General features: G+C 44.9%; 1 protein-coding gene across 1 annotated transcript in view; it reads right to left on the bottom strand.

Annotated features, from left to right (window-relative positions):
- The window catches only part of SH2D4B (SH2 domain containing 4B), a 62,565-nt gene that overhangs the window by 35,882 nt on the left and 13,213 nt on the right, over positions 1-13,470 (bottom strand). Inside the window, exon 3 of the mRNA XM_047073061.1 lies at positions 10,476-10,623. Coding sequence (XP_046929017.1) covers positions 10,476-10,623 — 148 coding nt within the window. The remainder of the gene's footprint in view (positions 1-10,475; positions 10,624-13,470) is intronic.

Raw genomic sequence — 13,470 nt, 5'->3', positions numbered from 1 at the left:
TCAAGGGCAGCTCCAAAACAACTTTCTTGGTTTGTTTTATTTTTTCTCTCCTTACGTTCCTGTTTTGTCTTTGAGATATAATTGACCTATAACAATGAGTGTGTTTAAGGCATACAACGTGCTGATTTGACACATTTATCTATTGTAATTGTAATGATGGCCACGATACCGTTAGCTAACCCCTCCAACACCTCTCATAATCATTTCTTTCTTGTGGTCAGAACATTCCAGATCTAGTCTCTTAGCAGCTCTCACGTGTATAACACAGCACTGTTCATTGGAGCTGCTGTGCTGTGCACTAGATCTCCAGAACTTACTCATCTTCTAGGTGCCAGTTTGTGCCCTTTCACCATCATCTCCCCCAGTCTTTGCCCCCTCCCAGCCAGCCCCTGGTAACCATCATTCTAGTTGTTTCTAGGAGTTTCGCTTTTTTTGATTCAACACATAAGTGATATCATCATGTAGTATTTGTCTTTCTCTGTCTGACTAATCTCTCTTAGCATATTATCCTCAAGGTCCAACCATGTTGTTGCAAATGGCAAGATTTCCTTCTTTCTTATGGATAGTATTTCTGTGTGTGTGTGTGTGTGTGTGTGTGTAGACACAATATGTATACACACACTCTCTGTGTGTACACACACACACACACACACACACGTTCTTTATCCACTCTTCCATTGATAGACACTTGGGTTGTTTCCATATCCTGGCTATTGTGAGTAATGATGCAATAAACATGGGAGTGCAGGTATCTCTTCAACAGCTTGTTTTCATTTCCTTTGGATGTATACCCAGAAGTGGGATTGCTGGATCATGGGGTATTTCTATTTTTAAGTGTCTGAGGAAGTTCACTGTTCTCCACAGTGGCTGCACCAATTTATATTCCCACCAACGGCATACACCGGTTCCCTTTTCTGCACATCTTTGGCACGCTCCATCTGGCTTCCCTAAGAAAATTCCAGAATGGCCCCGGGCCTCAGTTTCCACCTCTGTCAAAATGAGAACGACACGAACGTCTGCCTCACGGAGTTGTCATGGAGAGTAAATGAAACATATAAAAACACTATAAACTATGAAGTGTCCTGGAAAAGCGATGTCTGACTAAATCAGGCCCCTGGCTTTGATCCTTTCTCCAAATCTCTCGAAGCCTGAGTCTGGAGCCAGGGTGCCTAGATTCAGATCCCAGCTTCACTTACCAGCTGTGTGACGCGGGACCAGTTACTTAATCGCCCTGGGCCTGCATTCCGTCATAAGTTAAACGGAGATAATAACAGTCCCTACCTCATAACGTTGTCATGAGGATCCAGAGAGCTCATAAGGTAAGCCACTTAAAACCATGTCAGGTACATATTAAGCACTATGGTTAAGTATTAGCCAAAATGTTTCTTTTCATCAGCCCCGGAATTGCCAGGTCCAAAACCGAGTTCCTGGCCAGTCCAGGAGGGGGCACCCTTGCTGGCCGATCATGGGGAATCCTCTCTGGGTCAAGCAGCTTACCCTAAATTCCACTTTGAACTCCTGAGGGACTGCTTCAGTTCCTTCTCAGAATCAGGGACGAATTCAGACTGTATCCCAGGAATCTGCCACAGAAAACCCTCAGCCGGAACCCACGGGGTATTTTTCTTCTAACCCAGTGAAAATAACTCAAACTCACATGAGGAGCCACAGGCATTTTCTGCCCTGAGCCAGCAAGTATCAGACTCTCCCCGTGGCCTGGCAGACCCACTGCAGAGGTGAGGACCCGCACCAAGACACCTGCTTCTTCCTCCCACAGCCCATGTCCCAGCCCAAGGTGACGCCCCATGGGCCTGGCCAACAGGCACTGCGAGGCCTGCTCCACACACAGAACAAAGGGTGACCATGGCCATTCTTACTTCCAAGGTAAGATCCATGGTCTCCTTTCTCCTCCTGCTAATGGGAAACTGAGGCTCATGTCACAGTAACACTGTATGGATGGCTGGAACAGTGTGAAAACACCAAGGACTTCAGGAGAAAGGCTGAATCGAGGTATCAAACAATAGACTAACCACAATAAGACACCACTTCACACGCATCAGGGTAGCTCTTTTGTTTTTAATTTTTTTAGTTAGAAAAAAACAGTAAACAAGTGTTGGCAAGGATATGGAGAGAGTGGAACCCTTGTGCATTGTTGGTGGAAATGAAAAATGGTGCAGCTGCTGTGGAAAATGGTATGGCAGGTCCAGAAAAATTAAACGTACAATTGCCATACAATCTTCCAGATATATACCCAAAAGAATTGAAAGTAGGGGTTGAAACAAATTTTTGTACAGCAATATTCATAGAAGCATGATTCACAATAGCCAGAAGGTGGAAACAACCCAAATGTTCATCAAAGGACACAGAGATAACCGAAGTATGGTATGTGTGTGTTTGTGTGTATGTGTGTATATACATATATGCATATATATATATATATATATATATATATATATGCAGTGGAATATTATTCAGCCTTTAAAAAGAAGTGAATTCCTTGGGACGCCTGAGCGTCCGACTTCGGCTCAGGTAATGATCTCATGGTTTGTGAATTTGAGCCCCACATCAGGGTCTGTGCTGACAGCTCAGAGCCTGGAGCCTGCTTCTAGTTCTGTGTCTGCTTCTCTCTCTGCCCCTCCCCTGCTCACACTCTGCCTCTCTCTCTCTCTCTCTAAAATAAATAATAAAACATTTTTTAAAAAAATTTTTTAAAAGAAGGGAATTCCAATACCTGCTACAATGTGGACGAATCTTTAAGACATTATGCTAAGTGAATAAGCCAGACACAAAAGGACATCATATGATTCCACTGATATTCCACGCACGGTACTTACAATAGTTAAATACACAGCAAAAAGGAGAATGTTGGTATACAGGGGTTGGGGACAAAGAAAGTGAGGCTCACCCCCAGCTAAACGTGGCCAAGGGAAGAAGACCTCTCTCCACCCTGACTCAAGTCTTCTGAGGTCACCACCCACCATTGTCCTGCTGACGATTCTTGATGGCTGCCAACAGTGACCCCCTATGGCCACCAGAAGTAATTTCAGGGGTTCCTTAAGGCCAGGGTAAACCTGGGGATGACTCTGCTTTGGGACAAAAGAAAGCCCCCAGGGATTCTTGAGCAATTCAAGAGAAGAGAGAACCCCAAGCAGGATATGAATCAGGCATGTGGAGACTCAGGCTGGCACTATTCTAAGTTGTAAAACCAAAAACATTTGGCACTCAGAGCATGAAGAACAGCTCTAACTGGTTACATCCAAAGAGACATTGCATAATTTCCCATCCCATGAGTAGATAGGACAGGCCCTTCTTCTGTGTTATCTTTTCCTTCCAGCCCCACCCCATCTCCAGACCGCACTGCGTCTCCTCAAACCCCTGCGGGTTCTGCCTGTCTCAAGCACACAGCATTTTAGAATCACCCACATGAAACCCAGACTCCAGAGCAGTCTCCTTTCTACGGGCAAAGAGAAGGGAACCAACGTAATTGGACTCCATACTGGGCCTGAGCACACAGTTTCTCCCTCAGTTCTGACCACACCCTGGCAAGGGGGGAGCCAAGCAGAGCACAGATCGTGTGTTAAGGGTCACACCAGAATCACACGGTTCAAGGAGGGAGGAGAGGGGTAAAGAAGAACACAGCTCCAATTTTTGGAAAGTGTATCATTCACCAAGTCATGCTGGCTTGTCTCCAAATCTCTGGGCAGCTAGACATCACCTAACTCCACATGCCTGCAAGTTCACAGTTGAGACATAATTAAATGAATTTCTGCCTGGAATATTCAGAGCTTCTCAGAAGCCAGAGCCTGCTCTGCTATTTGAACTGAACAACTAACTTCGTATTCTAGTGATACTAAAGGAAACAATGCCTTTTTTCCTCTAACTTGGAGAATTTAATTTAGGTGTTTTATCAAAAACTGCTGCTCCCAGGAGATTAATGGCCCACTATAATCTCTCATATTAAATTAATTGAGTGCAGAATGGCTTTGCTGGTTTTGAATGACAGGCTCCAGAGTTTAGCGCATCATTCTTCAAGAAAGCATAAAATAGGGAACCAAAATCAGGGGACCTGAATTATCACCTTTCCTCTGTCTTTTGGAGGGTTTTCCATTTTCCGCTGCCACGCTGTACATTAATTAGCAATCAGGCAGCACTTGAGCCAGAGAATCTCCTGTCTCCGTCCCCAAGGAAACACCAGCCCAGCCCATAACGGTCCACCTCATCGTGTCACTACCAGAAGAGAAACGCTCCTGAGTGACACATCCTCCCTCTCCCTTTACCCTCCCAACAAGCCTCAACTCAACACGGATGTCCCCACTGTACAAAACAGAAACTGAGCAACTGAGCACGAACTTGGTCCACAGTCACCCTAGCCAGTGGCAGAGCTGGGCCGGGGCTCCCAGTCCAGGGCTCCTCCCCCTCCCACACTAGAGTAGCCTCATGTGACTTCACCCTGTAACTGTTCACCATATTTTCAGTATAAACCTTTGTCCCGCCTTCTTGTTTCTCCCCTCTCTTCTTCCGTTCTGAATCTAAATGAATTGTTCTTTAGCTCTTGCCTATCTTCCCTTTCTAGCCTCATTCTCGTCATTGTTCACCAGGAACCCCAGGCTGCAGCCGATTCGGAACATGTGCCATGCCCTATGCACACGATGATGACCTTGCTTTTGCTCAGTGCTGCTCCCTCTGCTGTGATGCCCTTCCCTGCCTTCTTTACCTCTCCGTTTTTCCCAAACCAAATGCCATTTCCTCCATGGAGGCCTTTCCAAATGCTCTATACACCGCGATCAAGTGGGATATATTCTGGGATGCAAGGATGGCTCAATAGCGGCAAATCAATAACTCTGACACACACAGTAACAAAAAGAATAAAAATCACATGATCATCTCAGTAGATGCAGAAAATGCATTTCACAAAACTCAGCATCTTTTCATGATAAACACTCTCAAGAAATTGGGGATAGAAAGAATGTACCTCATAATAAAAGCCATATATGACAAGCCCATAACAAACCTCATAAGCCCCAGTGTACGGTTGAAAGCTTTTGCTCTAAGATCAGAAGCAAGACAAGAATGCTCACTGTCACCACTTTTATTCACCATAATGTTGGAAGTTCCAGCCAGAATAATTAGGCAAGAAAAAAATAATAAAAGGCATCCAAATCAGAAAGGAAGAAGTAAAACCATCTCTGTTTGCAGGTGGCATGACCTTGCACATAGAAAACCCTAATAATTTTACCCAAAAATTGTTAGAACTAATAAACAAATTAAAATGGCAGGATACAAAATCAACATACAAATGTCAGTCGTGTTTCTATGCACTAACAGTGAATCAGCAAAAAAATAATAATAAAACAACCCCATGTACAATAGCATCAGGGTGCATGAAACAGGCAATGGGGATTAAGGAGGGCACTTGTTGGGATCCGCACTGGGTGTTGTATGTAAGTGATGAATCACTAAATTCTACACCTGAAACTAATATTACACTATATGTTAACTAACTGGAATTTAAATAAAAGCTTGGAAAGAAAAAAAAAGAACAAAATACTAGAAATAAATTTAATGAAGGAGGCAAAAGACCTGTACACTAAAAACTATATGACATTGAGGAAAGAAATTGAAGAAGACACAAACAAATGGAAAGACTTATCCTGTGTTCATAGACTGGAAGAATTAATATTGTTAAAATAAATATACTACTCAAAGCAATGTACAGATTCAAAACAATCCCTATTAAAATTCCAATGGCTGGCACAAAAACAGACACACAGACCAATGGAACAGAATAGAAACCCCAGAACTAGACCCACAAACGTATGGCCAACTCATCTTTGACAAAGCAGGAAAGAACATCCAATGGAAAAAAGACAGCCTCTTTAACAAATGGTGCTGGGAGAACTGGACAGCAACATGCAGAAGGTTGAAACTAGACCACTTTCTCACACCATTCACAAAAATAAACTCAAAATGGATAAAGGACCTAAATGTGAGACAGGAAACCATCAAAACCTTAGAGGAGAAAGCAGGAAAAGACCTCTCTGACCTCAGCCGTAGCAATCTCTTACTTGACACATCCCCAAAGGCAAGGGAATTAAAAGCAAAAGTGAATTACTGGGACCTTATGAAGATAAAAAGCTTCTGCACAGCAAAGGAAACAACCGACAAAACTAAAAGGCAACCAACGGAATGGGAAAAGATATTTGCAAATGACATATCAGACAAAGGGCTAGTATCTAAAATCTATAAAGAGCTCACCAAACTCCACACCCGAAAAACAAATAACCCAGTGAAGAAATGGGCAGAAAACATGAATAGACACTTCTCTAAAGAAGACATCCAGATGGCCAACAGGCACATGAAAAGATGTTCAGCGTCGCTCCTTATCAGGGAAATACAAATCAAAACCACACTCAGGTATCACCTCACGCCAGTCAGAGTGGCCAAAATGAACAAATCAGGAGACTATAGATGCTGGAGAGGATGTGGAGAAACGGGAACCCTCTTGCACTGTTGGTGGGAATGCAAATTGGTGCAGCCGCTCTGGAAAGCAGTGTGGAGGTTCCTCAGAAAATTAAAAATAGACCTACCCTATGACCCAGCAATAGCACTGCTAGGAATTTATCCAAGGGATACAGGAGTACTGATGCATAGGGGCACTTGTACCCCAATGTTCATAGCAGCACTCTCAACAATAGCCAAATTATGGAAAGAGCCTAAATGTCCATCAACTGATGAATGGATAAAGAAATTGTGGTTTATATACACAATGGAATACTACGTGGCAATGAGAAAAAATGAAATATGGCCTTTTGTAGCAACGTGGATGGAACTGGAGAGTGTGATGCTAAGTGAAATAAGCCATACAGAGAAAGACAGATACCATATGGTTTCACTCTTATGTGGATCCTGAGAAACTTAACAGGAACCCATGGGGGAGGGGAAGGAAAAAAAAAAAAAAAAAAGAGGTTAGAGTGGAAGAGAGCCAAAGCATAAGAGACTGTTAAAAACTGAGAACAAACTGAGGGTTGATGGGGGGTGGGAGGGAGGGGAGGGTGGGTGATGGGTATTGAGGAGGGCACCTTTTGGGATGAGCACTGGGTGTTGTATGGAAACCAATTTGTCAATAAATTTCATATATATATAAAAAAAATAAAATAAAAAAATAAATAAAATTCCAATGGCATTTTTCACAGAAATAGAAAAAAATAATCCTAAAATTCGTATGGAACCACAAAAGATTTCAATAGCTAAAGCAATCTTCAGCAAGAAGAACAAAGCCAGAAGTATCTCACTTCATGATTTCAAATTATATTACAAAGCTATAGTAATCAAAACAGTACAGTACTGACATAAAAAGACACACAGGCCAATGGAAAATAATGTAGAGTTCACAAATAAACTTATGTATATATACTCAACTAATTTTCAACAAAGGCACTAAGAATCCATAATGGGCAAGGATAGTCTCTTTAATAAAAGGTGCAGGGAAAAGTGGACAGCTACTAGAAAAGAATGAAATTGAACCTTTATCTCACAGCATACACAAAAATCACCTCAAAATGGATTAAAAGCTTAAATGTGAGACCTGAAACTGTAAAACACCTGGAAGAAAACCTAGGAAAAAAGTTCCTTGACATTGGTCTTGGCGATGATATTTTGGATATGACACCAAAAGCAAAATTAAACAGGTGGGATTACATCCATTCGAAAGCTTCTGCACAGCAAAGGAAGCCATCAACAAAATTAAAAGGCAGCCTGTGGAATAGGCAAAAATCTTTGTAAACCACATACCTAATAAGGGGTTAATATCCAAGATATATAGGAACCCATGCAACTCGATTAGCCAAAACAAATAACCCAATTTAAAAATAGGCAAAGGACCTGAACAGATATTTTTTTCAAAAAGATATTCAGATGGCCAACAGGTACATGAAAAAGTGCTCGACATCATTAATCACCAGGGAAATGCAAATCAAATGACACAATGAGGTGTCACCTCACACCTGTTAGAATGTCTATTATCAAAAAGACCAGGGGTGCCTAGGTGCCTCAGTTAAGCAGGCGACTTCGTCTCAGGTCATGATCTCATGGTTTGTGAGTTCGAGCCCCGCGTCAGGCTCTGCATTGACCGCTCAGAGCCTGGAGCCTGCTTCAGATTCAGTGTCTCCCTCTCTCTCTGCCCCCCACCCTGCCCCATTCATGCTCTGTCTCTCAAAAAATAAATAAACGGGGACATCTGGCTGGCTCACTCGGTTAAGTGTCCGACTTTGGCTCAGGTCATGATCTCGTAGTTTGTGAGTTCAAGTCCCACATCGGGCTCTGGGCTGACAGCTTGGAGCCTGGTCCCTGCCTCGGATTCTGTGTCTCCCTCTCTCTATGCCCTTCTCCAGCACTCACTCTCTCTCAAAAATAAATAAACATTAAAAATTTTAAAAAAATGAATAAACGTTTAAAAAATTAAAGAAAAAAGACAAAAGATACCAAGCATTGGCAAAGATGGGAAGAAACTAGCACCCTCATATACTGCTTGTGGAAATGTAAAACGGTACAGTCACTTTGGAAAACAGTATGGCAGTTACTCTAAATGCTAAACATAGTTACCATATGACCTAGAAATTCCACTCCCAAGAGAACGGAAAAATATGTGCACACAAAAACCCACCAATGTTCACAGCAACATTATTCATAATAGCCAAAAAGTAGAAACAACCCAAAGGTCCATCAGCTAACAAATGGATAAACAACATGGTGGCACATGCCTACATTCAAATTTTATTCCACCACAAAAAGGAATGAAGTACTGACCCAAACTACAACATGGCTGGACTTGAAAGCATGCTGAATGAAAGAGGTCCGACACAGAAGGCCACGCAACGCATGATTCAATTCATATGAAATATCTGTAATAGGCGAAGGCATAAGGACAGAAATTACATCAGTGGTTTCCAGAGGCATGGCAAGAGAAGGAATAACCAATGTGTACAGAGTTTCTCTTTGCAGTGACGAAATGTTCTGGAACTAATAGTGGTGAAGGCTGCACAACGTAGCAAGTATACTAAAAGCCACTGAATTGTACACCTTAGGATGGTGAATTTTATGTCATGTGAATTGTATTTCAATTTTTTTAAGGTCTGTTTGAGGACTCTGGCATGTGGTTGAGAAAAGCTTGAGGACCAGAGGGCTGGCGAGTAGAAGTCACCCCACATCTCCGCTCTCCCTGCTGCGGCCCTGGTTCCAATCATCTCTAACGTGTACCCCGGCAACAGCCACCTCCTCCCTCTCACTCCCAAGCCCACTTCGGGATGCTTCCCACTGTCCATCTGCATGAACCATGCCTTTTTATTTTCCATAGTTTTTGATGTTTTCACACCTGAGCCCAGAGAGACTGCCCCTCCCAGAGTTAGCCAAGTCCCAAAGATACTAAAGGGCTCACGTGCAAGTGTGCCTTTGTAAACCAGCCAATCAAATCACAATCACAATCAGTGATTTGTAAACCAGCCAATCAAAAACCTACATCCCAACCATTTCCTTTATCTAGTTCTTATACTCTGGGTCACTATCCACACGCCCCCATCACCCCAGGGCCAGGTGTCAGGCAACCAGAGACAGCCCCTATGCCCCAGAGACTGCAGAAATTATTCAAGCCCGCCAATCCTAAACATGCTTACCCTGCCTGGCCCTCCCTTTCCCAAGCAAACCACAGCAAAGGCTCTGGCCCACACTGTCCCCTGGCTCCTACCACCTCCTGACTGGCCCCAGGCCTTCCCCACGTAGCCCCGCCCCCTCGAGTAAAAACTTCCTCCTGCAAGATCCACATCTCCACATCTGCATGTGACACCAGACCTGATTCAAACGAACCGCGAGCACATACTGAAACACCACCTTGCAAATCTGGTCCCGCCTTCCCTCTCCCACCTAACTTCTCGCCACCGACAGCCTCCAAGCCTTTTCGCCACCCCCGTACATCTCCACCCTCCTGAGCACCCCACACTCCGGTCACCATGCCTTTACACCTGCTGGGGTCTCCATCTCCTGCGCCCTCTCCCTCCTCCACTTGTTTGCCTCAGTTGTTCCTGTGCCCCCCATCAAGCTCCACTCCGTAATGCTGCGTCTGGAAGCCCGCCAGGATCGCCACTCTCTGTTCCAGCAGTACGTGCTACTTTCTCCCTCCAAGCCCGTCGCCTGTGAGTCTGGCCCATGAGTCCCTCCAAGATAAGCACCATGAACCCTCATTTCTGGATGCCCAGGGCTTGGCCAGTGAAGTACTGGTAGCTCAGTAAATGTAGGGTTTCGTTTTTTAGTGTAAGAAATCTCCCCCCTTGGCAGAGAGCCCTTACCCTCTGGGTCCTCGGCAGGGCCGCGCGTGGGTGGCCCCAGCTAAAGGCGTGTGGGCCGCGCGCGCGAGCGAACCGGAAGGAGGACGGAGCACAGACACAAGTGGGAGGTGGGTGGGCGGGGAGGCAGGCCCGAGTACTCACGCTGCTCCTCCCACTCGCGCTCCTCCTTCTCGCTGGCGTGGCTCTGCAGCTGGGCCTGCTTCAGGGTCCAGTAGAGTTCCTTCGCCCTCTGCTCTTCCTGGAGGCGAATCTGCTCCTCTCCCCGCTTCCGCTCCTCTTCCTCTTTCCTCTAAAATATCATGGGGACAGAGGGGCGTGAGGTCACGAGAGAGAAGCGCCCCTGTGCGGCTGAGCAGGGCTGAGCCGTCGCGCAGCGGGGCGGGGTGGGCCGGCCCGGCAGGTGGCGGCGGCTCAGTTTCCGGCTCTGACGCAGAAATGGCAACAGTTCGTTAGGCCTAATCCAGGCAGCGGGAAGGATCAAATGGGTAAAAACACATGGAACAATGTGTAGACTCTAAAGCTTTCTGCAAAGAAAAGGGGACGCTGGGCCATCTTGCATTGTGCGGGGAAAGGCGGGTAAGTACCAGTCTTCCTGGGGGCCAGTGAAGCAGGATAGGACCATGTCCTAACCTTATGTACAAATAAGGTATTTCAGAGACAAGCAGGGTTGCCCCACTTCTGCAATTGTTGTCCCTCTTTTAATCTCCAAAAGGGCTGTGTGTGTGTGTGTGTGTGTGTGTGTGTGTATTTTCCTCTACCTTTGGTCAAACGTGCATTATATGCCAAAGGCTCATTTAAAAAACCAGCCAGTCTATGGGGTGCCTGGGTGGCTCAGTCGGTTAAGCATCTGATTTCCGCTAGGGTCATGATGTCACGGTTTGTGAGTTCAATCCCCACCTTAGTCTCTGTGCTGACAGCTCAGAGCCTGGAGCCTGCTTCGAAGTCTGTGTCTCCCTCTCTCTCTCTCCCCTCCTCTGCTCACGCTCTGTCTCTCTCTGTCTTTCAAAAATAAACATACATATATACATAAATGGAATAAAACCACCAAGTCTCAGGGCACCTGGGGGTGGCTCAGTTGGTTAAGCATACGACTTCAGCTCAGGTCATGATCCCATTGCTTGTGGGTTCGAGTCCTGCATCCGGCTCTGTGCTGATAGCTCACAGCTACGAGCCTGGAGCCTGCTCCAGATTCTGTCTCGGTCTCTTTGCCCCTCCCCCTCTCAAGCTGTCTTTGTCCTCTCTCTCTCTCTCTCTCTCTCTCTCAAATATACATTAAAAAAAATTTTTTTTTAATACAATAAAAACCGGCAAGGGGCGCCTGGGTGGCGCAGTCGGTTAAGCGTCCGACTTCAGCCAGGTCACGATCTCGCGGTCTGTGAGTTCGAGCCCCGTGTCAGGCTCTGGGCTGATGGCTCGGAGCCTGGAGCCTGTTTCCAATTCTGTGTCTCCCTCTCTCTCTGCCCCTCCCCCGTTCATGCTCTGTCTCTCTCTGTCCCAAAAATAAATAAAAAAAAAAAAAAAACCGGCAAGTCTCCAAACCACTTCACCCCAACCTACCCCACCCTTCCCCAGTGCCCAAAGGCCACCATTCTCCCTTATTTTGGCTGCTCGTGTGGTTACATCTCCGTCTGCCTAATGTGGCTAATATTTTGATGTATCAATTCTAGGCATTAAACTACTGCCTTTCATTTTTGCTTCATGACTATTTAGCACTAATGTTTCTCACACAGGTACACACCTGAACTTTCCCTCTCTTCATCCTCACAATGTCGACATCGCTCTCTGTGGTGAAATCAAGGAGTCAGACTAAATATGGCTCACCGCAAAGCCAGAGTGGGGCGCTGTGATGTCCTTTAGCCTTCTAACACAATCTCTGAAACGTGGGTATATGTCTCACAACCTACAATCTGCCTTTTTCATGGGCAACGGTTTTTTCTTTCTTCCTAAAATGATGATTGACAAGTCGTTACTTAACTAATAATGGCATCTTATATTTAGTAAAACATGGTAGTATGATGGCTGTTTCTTTCCTGAGTTTATAATTGTTTTATCCTGAAGTTGAATATTGAGTTTTCCCAAACTTCTCTAAGACCTGTGGTAGATCTTTCTCTGTGTTTATTATTTCTTAAAGATTTTTTTAAATGTTTATTTATTTGAGACAGAGAGAGAGAGAGCACTAGTTGGGGAGGGGCAGAGAGAGAGAGAGAGAGAGAGGGACAGAGGATCTGAAGCAGGCTCTTTGCTGACAGCAGAGGGCCCGATGCGGGGCTTGAACTCACGAACCGTGAGATCATGACCTGAGCCGAAGCCAGACGCTTATCCAACTGAGCCACCCAGGTGCCCCACTGTGCTTATTATTATAACAGATAAACAGCAGTTATTATTTTTCCAGGATCATCACTGCCCCCAGATGCCAGCCTCCCTTTTTCTCCCAACTCAACTGGTTGTTACCGGAGTCTCCTGTCTGTCCACCCACCAGGGACTCATTTCTCAGCCCTCCCTGAGTTGAAGCTCTTGTTTCTTTGTTCCTTGTTCTTTTTCTGGCCCCTTCATCATTTGGCAGCAACAGGACTTGTCAGCTATGGACGCACAGAGAGACACTCACTGAGTCTTAGCTGAAAACATCTATATGCTGCCCTCAGATATAACAGCTCATTTGGCTGAGCATAGAATTTAATTAAAAATCATTTTCCTAAAGCAGAATTTAGAAGACTTTACCTCCTAGCATCCAGGACTGCCACTCGGATTCTCAATCTTCTGCATGAGATATTAATTTTTCTCTTTATCGCTGACATTCTGAACGTAGTTACATGATGTGCCTTGGTGGCGATTTTCTTTCATTGACTGTGCCAGGCACTCAGGTAACTTTCTGCCTGAAGTCTCAGATCTTTCCAGTCTAATACACCTTGGCTTAGAATTTCTTGGATAATTTCTTCTCCTCTCACTGTTTTTCTTTCTAGAACTCCTGTTTGTCAAATGCTGGACTCCTTGACTTGATCCTCTTGGTGCCTTATCATTTCTCTCTTATTTTCCATCTCCTGTCTTTGCTGTTCTACTTCCTGGTTGATTTCACTGACTTTCTTGTCTAAATCTGCTACTACATTTTTTATTTCAAGCACTGCATTTGTAATCCCCA

Source organism: Lynx rufus, unplaced genomic scaffold, assembly GCF_022079265.1.
Source record: "Lynx rufus isolate CCGP_SWC_20201006 ecotype Redwood Valley unplaced genomic scaffold, mLynRuf1.p SCAF_11, whole genome shotgun sequence".
Classification (NCBI taxonomy): domain Eukaryota; kingdom Metazoa; phylum Chordata; class Mammalia; order Carnivora; family Felidae; genus Lynx; species Lynx rufus.
The sequence above is the reverse complement of the archived record's forward strand: the minus strand, read 5'-3'. Positions and strand labels throughout refer to the sequence as shown.